General features: G+C 38.1%; 1 protein-coding gene across 2 annotated transcripts; it reads left to right on the top strand.

Moving 5' to 3' along the window:
• The first annotated feature begins 3750 nt into the window (after nt 1–3750).
• LOC307146131 (cytochrome P450 2B15-like) lies at nt 3751–19096 on the top strand. Of its 2 annotated transcripts, none has more exons than XM_079849983.1 (9): nt 3751–4243; nt 4376–4529; nt 4961–5113; nt 7737–7897; nt 9435–9608; nt 9710–9851; nt 13492–13679; nt 14499–14640; nt 15266–19096. In XM_079849983.1, exons 1-9 carry the CDS (start codon nt 4049–4051, stop codon nt 15454–15456), a joined length of 1500 nt encoding a protein of 499 aa, XP_079706109.1. In that variant the 5' UTR covers nt 3751–4048; the 3' UTR covers nt 15457–19096. The 2 variants fall into 2 exon arrangements, with proteins under 2 accessions (XP_079706109.1, XP_079706110.1); XM_079849984.1 differs by having other exon boundaries at nt 4027–4263.
• The last annotated feature ends 1796 nt before the right edge of the window (nt 19097–20892 follow it).

Raw genomic sequence — 20892 nt, 5'->3', positions numbered from 1 at the left:
ATAAAAATAAAAAGGTAAAAAAATCCAAATTACTGCTATTGTCTGTGGTCATCCAGGCCAGGTTGCAGAGGTCACCGTTTAGTGATGGAAAATGTTCACATTTGTAGCGGCTGCTTTGGTCATCTGGTCAAATGTCCTGTTTTAGACAGCAGAGTATTGAGGGATAACTTATCTGTAAACACTGGCTACCACTCCAGAGTCTAGACTTGTGTCCTGTGCTGTAGTTTAGTGTCTACAGGGAGAAGGAATGTTTGGACACCTAATCCCTGTAGTATCACCACATCAGGCATAGATGCCAAGAGCAGGCGGACAGAAGCGTAGCGGTTCAGCACCACTGAGTCCAGGAGGAGCGGGCAGGACCTGCGCGCTTTACTCAAAGTGATGCCTGCAGGATATTGGACCATCAGATCCCGAAGTGCTTTCTTCAGCTTCATCAGGTCAGTGCTTGGTTCTGATTGATGGGTGGATGGATATGGTTACTATTGTCCCTCATTAAATGTACAGTATAACATGCACAACAACAGCATAATTGCAATTTTGTAATAAAAGTTGGTCTGGGATATTAACGTAAAGATGGTTACCTTTTTGAAAGGGATTTCAATCTACATGTATGTCCTTTTACAAAAAGGTAATCATGGAACTATTTTGATTCATAAACTACCCTCACAGACTTACTAGTGTGTAGCTAAACTGTCGAGTTAACTTCTCGAGAAGATCTTTGGATAAAAGTTTCATAAGTAGTAAAATGATCTGTAATTAACTCACTTGTATCAGGTGATGCTGGTGCTCCTTTAGCGAGCACTGCACTGTACAGTGTCATGAAACCCGAACCTCCGGTACCGTTCTGTGTCATCTTTAACGACTGCGATGTGACCGATCTTTTTAATTATGAAAGTGAAATTCCGTTCATTTGAAGTAGTCACTGACCCGTGACTATTGAATCGATCAGTAAAATACAAGCAAAATATATCAGCCTACTTTGAACGAAGTTCAAAACACCGTCTCTGGCATTTAAACGTATCGAAACTAACATGTAACTTACATGACTCATTTGTATACAAATCATTTTACTGAACCGACACGTTTGAACTTTAGTGATCTGTTAAAATGATTCTGCGATTCTTTTGAAATATCACTTTAATAATGAAGCGATTTACCACCATTTCAATGGTAGTCATAAGTGGATTTCTCGGTTTGTTGATATCACACTTACAAAAAAGCAAAGTGTGAGGCATGTTTATGGTAAAATCATGTTATTCTTTTTATCACACATTAGGGCTACTTAACATTTTACACCCTTTGTAGCTACAAAGTTTGTAGGATTTTGGTGCAACCTGCATATACGATTCCATCTGATTTGCGGTTCAACCGATTCACTACAAAGAACCGATACCAAAATATGATTCGCGAGCCAAACCTTTTGCTTTCGTTTCTAATTCGTTTCCCCAGAAAGAACTACGCTAATAGTACGGGCTTCCTTATTTTGCTGACAGACGACGCCTTTTATCAACACGGAAACTTATGTCAAAAATTAATCTAAAACGATATAAGAATTCGATAATGCTGTCCATTGACATGAGATGTAGGCTAAGTGAGAAGCAGTAGGGGAGAGCAGGGCACAAAGTAACGCTTTTTGACTTTCTCAGTTTATGTAAATCTACTTATGGTTCAGAGTATTTCTTTTTCCCCACATTCATTTCCCACATGTCTAGTACAATTATGTGGTTTTGTTTTATTAATACAGTATATACTTTTTTCTGGATATAGCCTACACCGAAAGAATGGAAGTGAAATGTGACAACATGCCCCATAGGTGGGGTAGTAGGCCTACATTGTAACGTGAGGGGCACATTGTAACATAACATATGACAGCTTAAAATGTTATCTGATCTAATAAAAAATATATACATGACAAACTAAAATATTTTCTAAATAAAATACAATTAAAAAACTTTTTCATATAAAATAATGGCAATATTTAATAAATATAAACTCATTTTTGAGTTTTGACTATGAACACAGGAAAACACAGCTATACAACAGTTCAAAAACAAATCAATAATTAGTAATTTCTGAACATTGACTCTCAGTCTTTATTCACCTCTTTCTCGCGTTTTCTCAATAAAATTAATAAAAGTATAGAATATAATAGCATATTTCTAATAGGGGCACATTGTAACGCAGTGTGACAACATGCCCCTACCTGCACAACTGGGATTTAAACCCTGCTAGTGTCTTCTGCTAGTTAGCGAAGCATTAAAGAACTATCTCAACTGTTAAATAACATATTGGAGATTAAAATAAAATAATAATTTGTCTAATTTTAAATAAACACAAAAAATAGAGATGAAAAATTAACTTAAGAAATTTACTTTTGCTATGGTTTAATAAATGTCTATGGATATCTTCCAAAAAAATTTAAAAAATTGGCGCAATTTTTTCTCTATATAGTGTTGATATGGCAACTAGTAAATGCACCAAGTTTCGTCATCCTAGCATGTGTGGAAGTATTTAAAACAAGTGTGTTACAACTAGCTCCCCTAGCTGTCATGACGATGATCAAAAACAAGCTCACTTCTCATTTACTTTTTTCCTTTACATATTTTGGGATAAGTAGCCTACTTTCACTTCTTCCTATGAGGTAAATTTATATAAATAAATAAAAGAAAAAGCACACTTGCTGATTTAATGCCTTTTATTTTGAGCAGTGACTGTCTAATTATAGCCAAATTCACCATGGTATTCTGCATGTTACTCGTTTATTGAACATCATAAAATGCTATGAATTATTGCATGAGGTTGCATCATATACAGATGTTTGATAAATGTAACTGAATGATTGCATTAATCACCATGGTATTTATTGGTGTTCCAAGTCAGTATTTTAAAACGCACACTATTTTATTACACATGTTATAATTTGCAATACCAAGGTACCGCCAAACATAAAATCCACCAAATGTGTAAATGAGGTATTGCTTGTGGTTGCATCGTTCATTTCATCATTTTGACTGAATTTTGCTTCACCTTTGTCCTAGTTGAACTGAGTTTCTCACCTTTGCACGACTTTTGCAGGCGTGTCATTAATGAGGAACAATGATCTTTTCTGATTAGATGTCATGGCAGGCCTTACTGCAGTCATCCAGTTTCTATAGTCTGACAAACCAGTTCTTGGAAACCACTGTGAACTTTAAAGCCTTCTCTCTGGGAAAGGAAAGGAAATGGGAAACGGGAGTGTTTTCCTTCTCTCATAGGTGCCTGCAAAGTCTAAACCTTCTGTTTGAATGTTCATAGATTACACCGGCCTGCATCATATTTGCTAAATGAAACCCAATAATTGTTTCTTAGTAATTTTGGGGAACTGATTCCAAAAACAGTGCCTGTCTCTCTCCAGCATGGCACTTTCTCACAACGTGATGCATTTCTTAGCATTCTTGCTTTCTACATCCATGTATAAGGTGAAGACGTCTTGTATTTCCCTTAATCACCAGAATAACTGCTACAAAGACATGATTCCTCTCTTCCTCTGAGCCAGGTAACAACTGTCTGCTCCAAATATTTTGGAATGTTGTTGAGCCTATTCATTGGTTTTCATGGTTTTCATTGGTTTTCACCATGGTTTCAGGCGTGAGGACCAAAGGTTATCAGAGATCTTGTAGAGACACCACCCACAACAGAACAGCATTCTCTTAAGTTTTGTCATGATCTCTTCGTGAAATTGAGAATAAAAACTGTACATGATGTAGAGATTTTGTTGATATTTGTGCACTCGGCATCATCAAATTAATTAATATTAGATAATTTTGCAAATCAGCAGAATTGTACTTTTCAAGATGCAGCAGGGCTGTGTTATATAGGCAAATACTTTGTTTATTTTGTTTGATATATTAAGACGCAGGTATCATAGCTGTATTCATCTAATCAGTAATACTAACACAGCTGAAAGGGTTAACAGCTTTTCAAACTCTCCCACTGTCTCCACCCTCTTTCGCTCTGTTTATAAAGCCCACAGTCGTTCGCTGCTCTTGTGTTCGTCTTGAAAGCAAGCATGTGGGCGCCTCTCATGAAGTTAGACCTGGCCTCTGTAGGCCTGACTCTGTTTCTGGGCTTGATCTTTCTGGTTCTGTTCGAGATCATCAGGATTAATTCCCACAGAGGTCAAACTCCTCCTGGTCCCAGACCTCTACCTTTTGTGGGATCATTACCACATTTGCTAAAGAAGCCAATGGAGTTCATAAGATCAGTGAGTCTGCTGTATTCTTGGTATGAGCTTATCATTGAACTCTGACCTATTTTGAAATTAGATGTTTAACTTACAAAACATATGTTCAGAAACATTTTAGTTTAAATGCACTTGTGAATGTTCTCCGAGTAGATGTCTCAGTATGGAGAAATGTCCACTGTGTATCTTGGGAGGAAGCCGATAATAATCCTCAACACAGTCCAGGTCACGAAGGAAGCCCTGGTTCAGGAAACATTTTCTGGAAGACCGGCTATGCCTCTTATAGAATGGCTAAGTAATGGACTTGGTGAGTAACATGGTATTATGATGCTTGAAATGTGGATTTTTTTTGCATGCCATAAAAGACCCATTTTGGGTTCCCTAAAGTTTAAGGAACCCAAAATGGGTCTTTTATGGCATACAACTAAAGAACCTCAGTGAATAGTATAGCCTATGTATGTATGTATGTATATATCTATATATCCTTTTTTTCTTCTTCTTCTTTTTTTTTCCACATAGCATACAGAACATTTGAAAAATCTTTTGGCACTATATAGAATATTTTTTGCAATAAAAGGGTTCATTAGACATTAAATATTCTTCATAGAATCATAATGCCAATAAAGAACCATTATTTTTAATGGTGTACGGTACGGTAACTTTGCTTTAAAAATTTGACTATAAATTTAGCAATAGATCAGATTTGAGATTCGAACGTTGGTTCTCTTTTTTTCTCAGGTATAATAATGGTCACGTTTGGTCACTCCTGGAGGCAGCAGAGAAGGTTTGCTCTGCACACGCTCAGGAATTTTGGCCTGGGGAAGAAATCAGTGGAAGATCGTGTGATAGAGGAAAGCCGCTATCTGATTTCTGAAATGCTTAAAGCAGAAGGTAGGAATTTTTCATCCTTTATTAGAACTCATTCCATGGTGTTATCTTTGTCAAATATCACCCAAAGGACTCTTTCTTAAACATTTCTTGTAGTGACATTAACATTTTTGTATTTAAATGTTAAGGATGTATATTTAGCGACTTTTTTACAAATACTTTCAAAATTTAACTCTTTGCTCGCCATGAAGCGTTTTTTTTAAGCTGCCGGCATAGGCGGAAATCGCGGGGGGGTCAGGACCCCCCCTATCTGAGGGTTGTCCCCTCCTAAAAATATAATTAAAATATGTGTATTGTAAATAATATAATGATATATACTTAAAATAATTGTTTAAGTAGTAAAACAATAAAAATGCAAACGGGGCAAATACAAATACACGTTTTAAAATTTTGAGTCCCCCCTCCCTTGCCTCAGTGCTTCGGTCCACTGCCCGCTCCCCTTTTACCTCATCACAAACAACTCCAATGAACTCCAGTAAGTCAAGGCTATTTTATTTACTTTAAACCTCGGATGAAGTGATTATTTTCTCTTTAATACAGAATATGCTGCGTCTGCGTCATTAATAAATCATTGACATAAAATGTTATGATAACCAATCACTTACTTTTGTCACCGATGTAGTCCGCCTCGCTATGTTGGCGATTATAACCTTGTTTTATACAGTCTGTGCGTTAAACGTTACCTAGATTGTTTAAAACCGTTCCCTCACACACACACCCAAAGAGTGCGCATACACCTTGTGTAGTCTTGTAGATTAGACAAGTGCGGGTGCGCATTTAGATTTTCACGCTTTCACTGTGTGATTTAGTCAGTTTATATCATTTAATATAGTTAATCTAATATAATATCACACAAAGAGTGCAGTTTTTCTCCAGATATTAACATGATAATAAATGTGATTTAATAAATTGATAATTGAAAAGTTTACTTTTAGACACCATATTGCCTGTTTTAACTCTATTTCGCCAACGAAAATAGTTGAAAACTAAGCCAAAGCACTGTATTTGCGTCTCTGAGAAACACTGAGGTATTTCCTTACTGAATTATGAATCAGCTTTTTGAACGAATCAGTTGAATCGCAATGACTCACTCATTAACAATGAATTGCTGCCACCTACTGGCGGTTTTAATTTCACATTTAAAGTATCTTTTCATGTTTTAAATAATTTTACATATCAATATTCAACGTTTTATGTTTTAAACAAAACATTATTTATGTCTGTGTAAAATCTAAATGCCATTTCAAATGCATTTGTGTTTCCTCTCAATTGCAAAGATTTTGTTGATATTATTTAATTTGATTGGTAACAGCCCTATTGTGACTTATTATTATAATTTAATTTAATGTATGAAATTGACACAAAAGATGATGCATGCATATATTTAGGTTTAAAAATACATTTATAAAGGCAAAAATGGCAATGAAGATAAAAATCTATTGAAACTTATTGGAAAAATGATTTCTGTCACTGCTGTGAACTGAACCGCCACACAGAATATGAAGAATATCAAAAACTTTAGGAGTCGGCTGTCCTCGGCAGTCCTAAACATGCCACGTTACCAGCACAATAACACACTCAGCAAAATATTGTCTAATTATCGTTATCGATAAAATCCCTGAATTAATCATCAACTATCATTTTTTTTGTCAATTTTGCACACCAATGAAGAATATTTTGGTCAATTTAGTCAGCTTTTTCAATGAACCAGAGAAACTTTGAGAAGAAGGATAATGGAATGGTCTAGCTACACTAATAATAGCAGTAAGGCTTTCCTCTGTGTACACACATATCCATAGAAAGTACAATTTTGCCTATATTATTGGTGTCCCCTTCAAAAAATTGCTCGTGAGGAATGTTATGTTTATTGTCCCCCCCAACATTTAGATGAAATTTACGCCCCTGGCTGCCGGCCACCGCCAGGTTTTTTGAGCATCTTCACAAAATTTTCATGGCCCCCAGAATATTTTGTTGTATGACTATCTGAACATGCAATTTGTCAAAAAAAAAAAAAGGACAAGCCTCTGCTTTAGACAAAAAACCAACATTTTATTCTAGCTTAATGCATTATTTTTTATCAACCCTTGTATGTAAGTTTCATTAAAAAAAGCAACACTTTGAGCAAACAATTTAGAAAATTGCGGTTTTGTCAAAGATTACCTGGATCGGTTTCAGAACAATGATCAAAAAGCTTCACAGTCTCTCGTCCTTGGCGGTTTTGATTACTGTTTAATGTTGATGATCGCGTCATTTTACACATGCATCTGCTTATGCTATCGCTTGTTTCTGCTTCTTTTTTGCCTGTGTTTTGATCAGAAGATTCAGTCTTCTTATAGATGTGTAAAAGCTGAAAAAATTCCGTCAATGGTGGGTAAAGAGTTAAATTCAAATTTCTATTATTAAATGTGTTGTGTAACACATGAGAATGAACCTCATTGGTTCTTGGAGAAGCTCAGACATGCTGTGTAAACACACTAGAATGAAAGCCGAAAAATTCCGTCAATGGTGGGTAAAGAGTTAAATTCAAATTTCTATTTAAAATTGATTGGATATTAAAAATATATAATATAAAATTGATTGAAGCACTGGCATATTTCCACTCATACTGATGCATGTTTCTTTGTAGGCAAGTCAATGAACCCCCAGCATGCATTACAGAATGCAGTTTCCAACATTATCTGTTCCATCGTGTTTGGAGATCGCTTCGATTATGATGACAAACGCTTCTCATACCTTCTGAAAATCCTGAATGAAAACTTCATTCTTGCAGCGTCAGCTATAGGACAGGTATGATCGTCACATTCTTAATTTTTTGGTAGAAAGGAATAATTATTATTATTTTAATTTGATTAATTTATTGATTAAAGTGTTAGTTCACCTAAAAACGAAAATTCTGTCATTATTTACTCACCCTCATGTCGTTTCAAACCCGTAAGACTTTCGTTCAATTGAGATTTTACGCAACTACCACTTTGACGCTTCAAAAAGTTAATAAAGAGAACGTTAAACTAATCCATATGAATTGAGCAGTTTAGTAAATTTTTTTAAATCACTTTATATGATACATATGGTATCATATTTTATAATACGAACATAAAGAGAAGCTCAACGGAACCTGATTGAGAACAAACCTCATTGGTTCTTGCAGAAGCTCAAACGTGCTGCGTAACATGAGAATGAACCTCATTGGTTCTTGGGGAAGCTCAAACGCGCTGCGTAACACGAGAATGAACCTCATTGGTTCTTGCTGAAGCTCAAACGTGCTGCGTAACATGAGAATGAACCTCATTGGTTCTTGGGGAAGCTCAAACGCGCTGCGTAACACGAGAATGAACCTCATTGGTTCTTGCTGAAGCTCAAACGTGCTGCGTAACATGAGAATGAACCTCATTGGTTCTTGCTGAAGCTCAAACGTGCTGCGTAACACGAGAATGAAACTCATTGGTTCTTGCGGAAATTCAAACGTGCTGCGTTACATGAGAATGAACCTCATTGGTTCAACATACACAACTGATGTGTGAGTTGATGAATTTTTTATGTGAATAAAAGCATAAAAAAAATCTATTCATCATATAAAGCGATCGTGTCTCTTCAGAAAAATTGGACTAAACCGCTCAATTTATATGGATTAGTTTTACGATCTCTTTATGAACTTTTTGAAGAGTCAAATTGTTAGTTGCGTAGCTGTCAACGGAGGGACAGACATCACTCAGATTTCATCAAAAAGATCTTGATTTGTGGTTCCGAAGATGAACAAAAGTCTTAAAGGTTTGGAACAACATGAGAGTAATTAATAACAGAATCTTCATTTTTGGGTGAACTATCTCTTTAATGGCTATGGCCACCATTTGAGTACATAATGCCTGATACAGTTAAATAGTATGGATGCACTGATGTTAAAATTCTGACAAATCATGTGACCTGCACTGTCTGCGTTCTCATTGCTATATATTGCATGACATCATGCATTTGCATAAAGTTAGGTTCACTTTAGTTCACTCTTTAGTTGCATTTTTAATTATTGTTTTATTATTTTATTTGACTTCAATCTATACACATTTAGTAATACTCCTATTATAATATTTTATAAACTAGAAATTGCTCTGTAATGGATGAATTCCAAGTTATGGAAGTGATGGATGAACTTCTATATGCTCCTCAACTTTTAACTGCAAGTTAAAATATTTACTTAATACTGAAATATGTTTACTTGATGATAAGAATATTTATTTTGAATGAAGTGAATAAAATGCACTGATAGGAAGTCTCCAATGTGAAAAAATTTTAAAACACAAGGCAGCCATCATCTTATTGTCTATCTTAGTTTTTCAACTTAGTGCCCTTCATCAAGCATTTCCCTGGGCCACACCAGAAGGTCAAGCAGAATGCCAGTGAGTTAGTGGGTTTCATCGGGGAACAAGTTAAAGAACACAAAGAAACTCTGGATCCAGACAGCCCACGAGACTTCATTGATGCCTACCTGCTGGAGATCGAGAAAGTGAGATCATAGTTACTGAAAGAAGGGTTCTCACATGCATATATGTAAAACAAGATAGTTTTAGCTGTAGTAAACTGATAGTTTTGTTTTACCTGGAGCAGCAAAAGTCCAACAAAGACTCCACGTTTCATGAGGAGAACCTGGTTATGACGACAGCTGATTTGTTCCTGGCTGGAACCGACACCACATCGACCACCATCAGATGGGGGCTCATCTACTTGATTCAAAACCCAGATGTACAAGGTACTAGAGCTAAACATTAGCAGTAAATAGGAATACTACAGGAATCCTGGTGTGGAAGGCAGAATCGAATAAAGAGAAATAATTAAAGAAACACTTCAGTTGTTTTTCTCAGAATTGCAATTTAACATTCAAGTCTGAGAAAAAAAAAACAGAATTGTGAGATATAAACTGGTAATTGCAAGAATTTTTCTCACAATTCAATATTATTTTTTCTCAAAAATGCGGATTTAACTTGCAATTCTGTGAAAGAATTAGTAGCATAAAGTAGCATTAGAGTAGTATATGCTAGTGAACAGATTACAGAAATCTTTTGTTCATCAGTCAGTAAAATGAATTAATCAGAATTGGGGGTCTAAGTGGACCTCAGGATTCTGAAAAATAGAAAGGACTAAATCAATGGACTGCAGCTGGTTGCGTATTTACATATATGTGTTTTTTGTATCAAGTGGTGTTTATTGTATTGTGTTTTATTATTTGATGTGGATGTGTATCGATGTGAGACCATAACCGCTGTGGGATGCGAGGCAATTTTTGGAAGATTGAGATTCCAACAATAAAATGAAAATTGAAATTGAATTTCAAATTGAAAAAAAAAAAATCTGAAAAAAAAGTGAGAATCTTGCCATTGTAAGAAAAAAAAAGTCCGAATTTTGAGATTCTGAGAATTGTGAGATTCTGATTATGCCAAAATGACCATTTTTATTTTGGAAACAAGTTTTTTTGTGGTGGAAACAAGATTCCACAGCAGTCACATTAGCAAAATTTCGCATTCCATTGTCAATAACATAGACGTATGAAGTGCTTCTCACAAAGAAATCACTTTCAAAACAAGCAGCTTTCTTGAACTTGAATATGAGCGAAATCGTCTCGGGTTAAGACTGTAACCCTTGTTCCCTGAGAAGGGAACAACGACACTGAGGAATGCCCCTTAGCTTAACACCTCTGGCGTATGAATGAAACGAATAAAATCCTGATTGCCACTGCATCATGATGTAGTATGTGACTGCATACACGGAAGGTACAAAGCAACGCCGGCACACAACAGTGTTAGCTTCGCGATGAAGCAAGTCGCTCCCAGGCAGGGGAAGACGTGGCCAAGGGACGCAGTGTCTCATTCCTTTGAATACATAATTGAATTATATTTAAATATAATTACAGTCGTAAACCGAGACGTTACACTTTAGACGTTAAACTTTCACTGTGTTGATGATGACACTTTGAGGAATGAGTACCCCTTGTCTGCCTATACCTAGTGTGAAGCTGTCTCAGGCCCTACTTAGGACGAGAGCACTCATGTGCACGGCGTAGAAGGGTGGTCCAGACTATAAAATCTTGTGAATGTGTGTGGAGTGGCCCAGCCAGCCGCGTCACATACGTCTTGGATAGGAGCCCCTGAAAGGAGGGCTCTAGAGGATGCCATGCCTCTAGTTGAGTAGCGAAGGCAAGGTGAAGGTAAGCTGCGCACCTGATAGGCCAAGGAAATAGCATTAACTATCCAGTTGCTGATGGTCTTATTGGAAGTGGGGAGCCCCTTCCTGGGTGACCCGAAACACACCAGCAACTGCACTGACTTCCTCCATTGAGATGACTTCTGTATGTAAATGCTAAGCGCTCTGACAGGGCAGAGCAGATGAAGTCTCTCATCTTCCACCATCACATGAGGGAGAGGATAAAAAAGGCTGCAGAACCATAGAGTGTGCCATATTAGAGGGCATCTTAGGCACATAGCCCGGTCTGGGGTGCAAGATAGCCTTAACTCTACCGGGAGCAAACTCCAGGCACTCAGGAGATATAGTGAGGGCCTGGTGATCTCCCACTCTATTAAAAGAAGTGATGGCGAGGAGAAAGGCTACCTTGACAGTGAGGTACTTGGTTGCAGCCAACTCCAGAGGTTCGAAGGGGGCCGCAACCAGCCCTTCGAGAACTACTGCCAGATCTCATGTGGGAACTCTGGTCTGAGTCGCAGGCCTCATCATCCATGCACTACGGAGGAACCGTACGACCAACCTTCCCAAAGGTCCATCACCAAGAGAAGTGTGGAAAGCCGCAATGGCAGGCACGTACACCTTAAGTGTGGATGGGGTAAGACCAGCGAAGAAGAGAGTTAAGAGGATCTCCGGCACTGAAGCCACTGGGTCCACGCCACGCTCTCTACACCAAGTGGTGAAACAGTGGACAGTGTTCTAATTACCAATACCACACACAGTGGACAGTGTGTCGTCTCTCGAGATGCGAATAGATCCACCTTCACCAGGCCAAAGTCTCTATTCCCCGGGCATCAGCCCCTGCCTCAACAGGATGTCTGCCCCCCGATTCTGGTCTCCTGGGACGTACATTGCTCTGAGAGACAACAGTTTATCTTGGGACCACGGGAGGATTTGATGCGTCAGTCTGGATAGAGGGCACATTCTCAGACCCCCCTGATGATTCAGATGGGACACCACCGACATATTGTCTGTTTGCATGAGAACATGGTGACCCTTGAGGTCTGGGAGGAAGCTCCTCAGAGACCGGAAGACCGCCAATATTTCTAGGCAGTTTATGTGCCAAGAAGAATGCTAGTCCTGCCACAGACCTCTCGTAAAGTGGCCGTCCATGACCGTGCCCCAGCCCGTGATGGATGTGTCTGTCAAAACGGTTTTCCGGCGACATGGCGCTGCCAGCACTGGACCTTGGGACAGGAACCAAGGTTTCTTCCACACTGATAGGGAACGAAGGCATCTGCGTGTAACCCTGATCATACAGAATGGGTTCCCCCTCTGGGAAAAACCCTTGGCTTTTAATCACCACTGCAGGGCCCTTATGTGCAGCAGGAGAAAAGGTATGACGTTGGACTCAGCTGCCATGAGCCCTAACAGCTTCTGAAACTGGTCACCATGGCCAGGATGGACTCGATACGTGCAGGAAACATCCGTGCCTGCATCGTAATCAAGTCCCAAACCACTCCAAGGTACACCGTTTGCTGGGTGGGCGTAAACACATTTTTCTTCGTGTTGAGTCTCAACCCCAAGCTCTGAATGTGGCCAAGGACGACATCTCGATGCCAAACTGCCAGCTCCTGAGACTAGGCTATAATGAGCCAGTCGTCAATGTAGTTCAGCACACGGATGCCCTGTAGCCTTCCATGCACTTGGTGAAGGTGCGAGGGGAGAGAGCTAGGCTGATCGGAAGAACCCGATATTGGAACGCTTCCCCCCTGAAAGCGAACCCCAGGTACTTCCTGTGAGATGGAAGGATGGATATGTGGAAGAATGCATCTTTTAGTTTCATTCATACTTCAGACGCATTACACTAAGGGGCATTCCCCAAAGTGTTGTCTTTGACGCAGTTTGAATTCCCTCGAAAGGAAACTGTGTGGGATCGAACTTTTTTGCCCAGCGAAATTCCCGATCGCAATGTTTCGGAATCACAGAAATTCACTAGAGGAATTTTGCAGAGCAACGGTAAATGTATCCATGCCTTTTTCTGCAGTTAATTCAGAACCATTTAGTGTAACGAGTGACTTACTGTTAATAGGTCATTTATATACTCTGTCTATTATTGGCCCTTTTGCCGTTTTCAACACCAACAGCCTTGTAAGAAACAAGACATAAATCTTTAACCCCTACTAACCTCAAGCGCCCTTTTATCTCTAACACAGAGCGATGTCATGAGGAGATTGTTCGTGTGTTGGGTTATGACCGCTTGCCCAGCATGGATGACCGTGACAAACTACCGTACACCAACGCCACTGTTCACGAGATTCAGCGTTATGCCAATATTGTACCATTGGGGGTGACTCATGAAACGATTCGTCCAACAAAACTACGAGGATACGACATTCCTCAGGTAATGAATGGAGCCTGGATGAATTAAGTTATCTAAGTGATTACGTACTAAAAATATAGACATCCACCCAGCTTTTCATTGGCAATATGTTTGAATCGTTCATATTGAGTCAGATCTTTTTGATGAATTGGCTGAGCCAGAATTATTCGTTGACAAACAACATGATGTACATGAGGCCTTAAGGATTTTCACAGCCTTTTACAGTTAACCTCACAATAAAGATGCTACCAGAGTCATAAGTAACCAATTATGAAGAGACTAGACAAAGAGATTATATTTTATATTCTTTAATCCTTCATAAATCACATCTGATATTTACTGTATACATATTGCAGTGAGCCAGTAGTTGCATTGTCATGAAACCTGTCAAAAAAAATAATATTTTTTTAAGGCCCATTAAGATTTGTTTTCATGCATTCGCAATGTGCCATTGTTTTAGTGACAATTAAGGACATTGGTATAAAACAAAAAATGCAAAATAGTTTTTTTTTTTTTTGTTGATTTGCCCAGTTTATCATTTTGTAAAAACCTGATTTAAATGCTCTTTTAGATGGACTTTGTTATTGTTTCCCAGTCATAAATTCTTGCCGCAATAAATATTCATGTACTTTTTTTGACAAGTTCTAATTTAAACTGTAAGGATAAAGAAGCTAGACTAGATATTATATTAAAATTAAAGAGTTATGTGCTGTACTTATACTACCAATTAAATGAATCTTTTATAAATATATATGTAATATTATCATGTAAAACATTAACCCTTAAATTGACCCTGGGTTTTGTGAAAAGCTTTATTTAACTCTAACATTCCTCATACAGGGAACTATGATCCTAACAAACGTGACAGCAATTTTCAGCAATAAGGAGCACTGGAAGCATCCCGACTCCTTTAACCCGGAGAATTTCCTGGATGAGAACGGACACTTCAGCAAGCCGGAGTGTTTCATCCCGTTCTCACTGGGTGAGTCAGGCATTTCTGATATTATTAAGGTTCCTGGACTAATATTACACGCAAATAAATATTTAGACCTAAATTGAAGATATATGTATTTTTGTTTTGCATATAAAATATTCATCCATGTGGATTAAACAGTTTTAACATAAGCAAACTTATAAACGCAATGTGATGCCTATTTGTCAGTCATACATAAATTAAACAGGTACGATTTCTGTAATAGTACTAATTAACTGAATGTGTTTTAAATGCACAATAAACAAGTTTATATTTGTCATCAATAATCCAATTCGTCTCATACAACTGAATAATGCTTGTTCCATGGCTATTCAGATGCATACTTTTTAACTGAATAGATTTAATTGTTTTCACAATGATTTATACTGATTTGAAAATAGGATTATTTAAATAAAATAAAATAAAATACTTACAAATAAACTATGCCATGATTTATTTATTTTTTGGTGCAGAAATCATCGTCATTTATGAATGACTAACATACATGCATCACATTAAATTTACTGGCTTGCTTATTTTAAAACTTGTAATCTGAATGAATGGAAATTCTATATGCAACTCAAATACATAAATCCTAAATTTAGGCCTAAATATTTGTGTGCTGGTTTATCAGGTCCGAGGGTCTGTCTCGGCGAGACGCTGGCGAGGACGGAGCTCTTCCTGTACATCACGTCTCTCCTACAGCGGATTCATTTCTCCTGGCCACCAGATCCACAGCCTCTGGACATGGATGGGATCATGGGTATCGTCCGCCTTCCTCAGCCTTTCAACATCATCTGCTGCAGCAGAGATACTAAAGAGTGACCGTCAGTAACCTGAAATGTATCAGACTGACATCATCATGTCATCATACATACTGAAGAACAACAATAAGAACAAAGCTGACACAAAAGAGCATGTTGGCTCATCTAAATCATCATATCTAATCAGTTATTCATTCTTTAAATGAACTGTTGTCATCTCTCGTTTGTAAAATGGCTTTTTTTCCCCAATTATTTCACTCGTCACAGAGAAACGCCCTCTAGTGGAGAATAGTTTACTACATTTTCCTTCAAATTAAGAGTCTGTTAACTACCCAAATTTAAAGGGGTTACATCTAATTGGGCTTTTCACCATTTTCCACACTGCGGCCTTTGCATTTGCTAAGCATCAAAACCTAAAGCTTTAACTAACCTTTAAGAGCCATGAAATGCACATTATCTCTCACACAGAGCGATGTCATGAGGAGATTGTTCGGGTGTTGGGTTACGACTGCTTTCCCAGCATGGATGACCGTGACAAACTACCGTACACCAACGCCACTGTTCACGAGATTCAGCGCTATGCCACAATACTTGTCAACATTTCAGTTTTCCGCGGGAGTCTCCCGTATTTCACACCCATCTCCCGCCCTCCTCCCATTTTGTCATTTCTCCCATGAAACTCTCGTAATTTGTATTCCCAAACGTCGTTATATGAATAACCACATCAATATATTATTCCAAGGTTGCCCAGTTTCCAGATCTTGTATGAAGCCCATCCTACTCGCGCAATCAACACATCATACAAATTTCAGTTTCATTAGAAACATTCTTCATAACCTTGACCCAGCAAAGGCAACGGGACCTGATGAAATACCAACAAGAGTCCTTAGAGAATGTGCAGCAGAATTGGCCTGCCCCCTCAGTCGTCTCTTTCAACTTCTCTTCTCACATGGCGTGTTCCCCAAACAATGGAAAAACGCCAGAGTGATACCAATACATAAAAGAGACTCAAAATCTGACCCAACAAATTATCGTCCCATATCCCTCCTCTCAGTCCTTAGCAAAGTGATGGAATCCTCAGTTCATAAACAGCTCCAGGGCTACCTCTTCCATCATAACCTAATTTCTAATAAACAGTATGGATTTAAACCGAACCACTGCACAGCAGACCTCCTTACAGTTTTGTCGCTGACGTGGAACAACATCTTAGACAAAGGAGGTGAGGTGTACATTGTTGCACTAGACATTAAAGGAGCGTTCGACCAGGTTTGGCACAACGGCCTTCTGGATAAGCTTTCTGCTAAAGGCATAACTGGGCCATTACATTCTTGGCTACAGAACTATCTGGAAGGAAGGCCCATCCAGGTCGTGCTCTCTGGTCAGTCCTCATCACCTCAACCAATCAATGCCTCGGTGCCCCAGGGATCCTTTCTCGGCCCGCTATTATTCTCCATCTTCATAGACGATGTTGTAGAACAGTGCGATAATAGCATTTTTCTATATGCGGATGATTCCACCATTTACGCCCCAGTAACGACACTTAATGGTCCCAATGTGGCAGCATCTCTAAATAAAGACCTGGAGAATATTCGCAGGTGGGCTGATACCTGGAAGGTCACGTTCGAGCCTAGCAAATGCAAGGCTACGGTTCTGTCGAGAAAGAGGCCTCCATCCTGCCCGGAACTTTTTTTTGGGGCAACCAGAATTGACCTTTTTGAGCAGTTGAATATTCTGGGACTATGTATCGATAAGAAGTTGCTATGGACTAATCACCTGTCAAACATCTGCAAGCATGCTGGACAGCGTCTTGGAGCTCTGCGCAGGTTGGCCAACAAGCTTGATGTCAAAGGTAGGGCCAATGTCTACAAGGCCACAAGTCAGGAGTACCATGGAGTACTCATGCCTTGCCTGGATGAACACATCACAGACCACCCTTGGGCAGCTTGACAACATCCAGAAAAAGGCACTGAAAATCATTGGGGAGGATGAGGACACTGCCCTAAGGAAATATGCAATCAGCCAGCTCAGCCATCGTAGAATTGTTGCAGCAACAACTGTGCTTTTTAAAATGCACACTGAAAACTGTCCAGAGGAACTCAAAGCTCTGCTACCCCCACCTGATCTCCTTTGCCGAACCACTCGGAGAGCACGACCAAGTCACGCCCTAAAACTCCCCAAGTCCAACACCAAATGCTTGGGGAGGAGTTTTCTTCATTCGGCTGTAACAACTTGGATCTGCCTCCCCTGTACTGTAGTAGGTGAAATCACCTCAAAGAATGTTCAGGCCTTCAAGAAGACACTAAACAAACACCTCCTTAGCAAAAAAACTGTAATCTCCTGATGCTTAATGTCACTTATCCTATATATCTAGTCCTGAGTAGCTGCAGATCACGATAGGCTCTCGGAACATGAACTGTTAAAGCCTGTATCTGCTTAAGCTTAAATAAAAAAAAATAAAATAAAAAAAAACATTTGTGAGCTCAACCTGGCAACCTACAACTCAGTAGCGTTGTTGACATGCGCAGATCGACGCCGGAAGTTGAATAACTGGTAGAAACTGGTAGTTGGCACTGGTAGAAATGGGAAGAGAAGAGACTAAATATTTAACGCAATTAACGTAGCATCCGTGAGAGAATGAGGTGCATGAGATCCGCGTCTCTGTCAGCAGCGGCTGCTCTTAATCTTAAAGGGACAACAGCCAATGAAGCTTTCTGTCAGTAAAGTTAATCAAAGAACAAAGGGAACAGAGAAAAACACTCACTGCTCTTTACTAAAGAACTTGTGTAACTTTAATAAGGATTAATCTATATATAATTTAACATTTATGCAGTGCAAACTGTTTGATAACTTTATTGAATTTCTGTATATTTCCTACCTTTTAGACCAATATTTGAAATATACTGTCTTTGTTGTTTCTACATTAATTTGGAGATTAAATGTGAAATTATTACATTATAAAAATATGTTAAAAACATTAGGTTTTTTAATGGCGATTCATCATGAGTAATCACAGAAAAAAAAGTTTTCAGTCAATAAAAATAAATCTTTAATAAGTCTCATCTTTAATAAGAATAAGTCTTATTCATGTTTACTTTTATTGAATATTATGTATTTATTTATGTTAATATCTGCACAATTAGTGTATTTAGCCTGCCTCTGCCATCCAGGACCCCCCATAATCCCCAGCACCCCCCATAAAAAAAATACCATAATATGTTTGCATATATTGAGGAAACTTGCTAAGTTCACATACTCGTTTCTCTGAAAAACACTTCTTCAGCCAGTTATTTTACTTTGAAATGTGCATTTCCAGGCTGGAATGTTTGTTTTTGTTTTGGTCAGTGATACTGCACGTTGCCAATTTGCAGATTTTTACTGTCCATTGCGCTCGTTTGTTTTGCGTGTGCTCAAACTGGCAACCCGTGTGAGCGCCATCCAGTCTGAGAAGCAGGTAGTGGGAGAAACAGCGATGTCCAATATTTTGAATTCAACTACAGTGCCTATTTTGACCACTAGTTGTCATTCTTACATACTGCACCTTTAATAATAGGCCTAATACACAATGGACCACTATGTTTGTTGACAAATTACATTGCAGTAAGCAAGTAGTTGCGTTGTCATGAAATCTATCAAAAATTGTCCAAGTTACATTAAATCCAAAAATAAAAAAAATATTTTGTTTAAAGAAAATATATTTTTAAGGACCATTAATATTTATTATTCATGCATTTTCATTATGACATTATTTTAGTGACAATAAAGCATATTGGTATTAAAATTATAAAAGAAAATATGCAAAATAGAATTTATTTTATTTTTTTATTTTTTTTTATTTTTTTTGTTTATCATTTTGTAAAAAACTAATTTAAATGATACTATAGATGGATTGTGTTATTGTTTCCCAATCATAAATAACAAATTCTTGCCGCAATAAATATTCATGCTCTTTTTTACTAGTAATTTAAACTAAGTATAAAGAAACTAGACTAGATATTATATTATATTAATATTATATAAAGTTGTGTGCTGTACTTGTCTGTCGTGGAAATTCTCTATACGAATACAACCTACTAATCTGACGACTTCACCACTGACAATTCAAAAAACGTCCAGATGTTAATATAATAAAATAATATAGTATCTCATGGCAATTCCCTTCCCGAATACTTGTAATACAATCCAATACTAAGCTGAGTAAAAATCCACATCACTCAAGTCTTCTTCACTCTGATTTGTTCTGGTGATTGGTTTGTAATGATCATAAGCAAATCATTTAATTGTTAGTTCTACTGTGTTAAGCACTTTTCAGTAAGTATAGATTCTTTGATCATGTGATGTGTACATGGTCTTTGACCTGAGCTTCCTTCGTCTGCACTTTTCTGCACATTTCATGTTAAAATGCCCTTTTGACCAGTTCTGGCCTAGGACCTCAATACATTGCAGATATGCTCACTGAAAATAAACCCAACAGATCAAGTCAAGTCATCTTCATTTATATAGTGCTTTTAACAATGTAGATTGTTCCAAAGCGGCTTTACAGAGAATGCACACATTCACTCAGATCATTAGGATCACATCAGCTAGAAATACCAAGGGCTCACTCTAAGCATGGTGAGTTTGCTTTTAGCTACTATGCCCGCCGCAGCTGGAACCAGCTTCCAGAAGAGATCAGATGTGCTCCTACAGTAGTCACTTTCAAATCCAGACTCAAAACACTTCTGTTTAGCTGTGCATTTTAATGAATGAAAATTGTGCATCCGACTGATTACACTGTATTTTATCTCTGCATTCTCCTTTTGAATCTGAACTACTGTATTCTTCCTTTTGATTCTAAACTGAACTCAAATGGCACTGATTAACCGGTGTTTTGTGAAGGGTATTGTAGTATTGTAGATGGTCCTGATGACCAAATTTGTGAGCAAGTGCTCACCTTTCTGTGGTGGAGTTTGACAGGGATTGACTCATGACGGTCGAGGGAACACTGTGGTGACTTGTACAGATTACTGGTCTGGTGGGCTCAGATAATCCACGGTATATGAAAATCCACAGAAGAATGCTGACCGTCATGGGGATAAAAAAAGATACACCGGTGTTTTGCCAGATGAGAAGTTTATTCTATGTATCATCTTTTTACCATTTTAGTTCATTTTACTCTAATTCATTTTATAACTGTATCATTTATCTCTTTTAATTCCTTTTATAACACTTTTAATTTCACCCTGTTTTTATTTAGTCTATTTTCTATGCAAAGCTCTATGAATTGCTATAGTGTGATTATTATAATTCCTTTCTATGTAAAACTTTTGATTATTTTTATTCCTCTCTATTCCTCTACTGTAAAGCACTTTGAATTGCCATGAAAATGTGCTATATAAATAAACTTGCCTTGCCTTGCCTAATGCTGTAGTATGTGCATAGATTTAAGAAAAGGTTAAAGAGGTTTATAGTTCCTTCAGCCGCTGCAGAGCTGAGGCGAGGTGAACTTTGCCCTCTTGCT

The sequence above is a fragment of the Squalius cephalus genome (genome assembly GCF_949319135.1).
Source record: "Squalius cephalus genome assembly, chromosome: 18".
In the NCBI taxonomy this organism is placed as follows: Eukaryota; Metazoa; Chordata; class Actinopteri; order Cypriniformes; family Leuciscidae; genus Squalius; species Squalius cephalus.
Note: the sequence above shows the minus strand (reverse complement) of the source record. Positions and strands in the feature narration are given on the sequence as shown.

What these genes read in the sequence shown, in the direction of transcription:
- LOC307146131 (XM_079849983.1), top strand. Translation starts at nt 4,049, where the DNA reads ATGTGGGCGCCTCTCATGAAGTTAGACCTGGCCTCTGTAGGCCTGACT. An exon ending in CAATGGAGTTCATAAGATCA is followed by an intron (nt 4,244 to 4,375) that starts GTGAGTCTGCTG and finishes TTCTCCGAGTAG; the next exon opens with ATGTCTCAGTATGGAGAAAT. An exon ending in ATGGCTAAGTAATGGACTTG is followed by an intron (nt 4,530 to 4,960) that starts GTGAGTAACATG and finishes TTTTTTTCTCAG; the next exon opens with GTATAATAATGGTCACGTTT.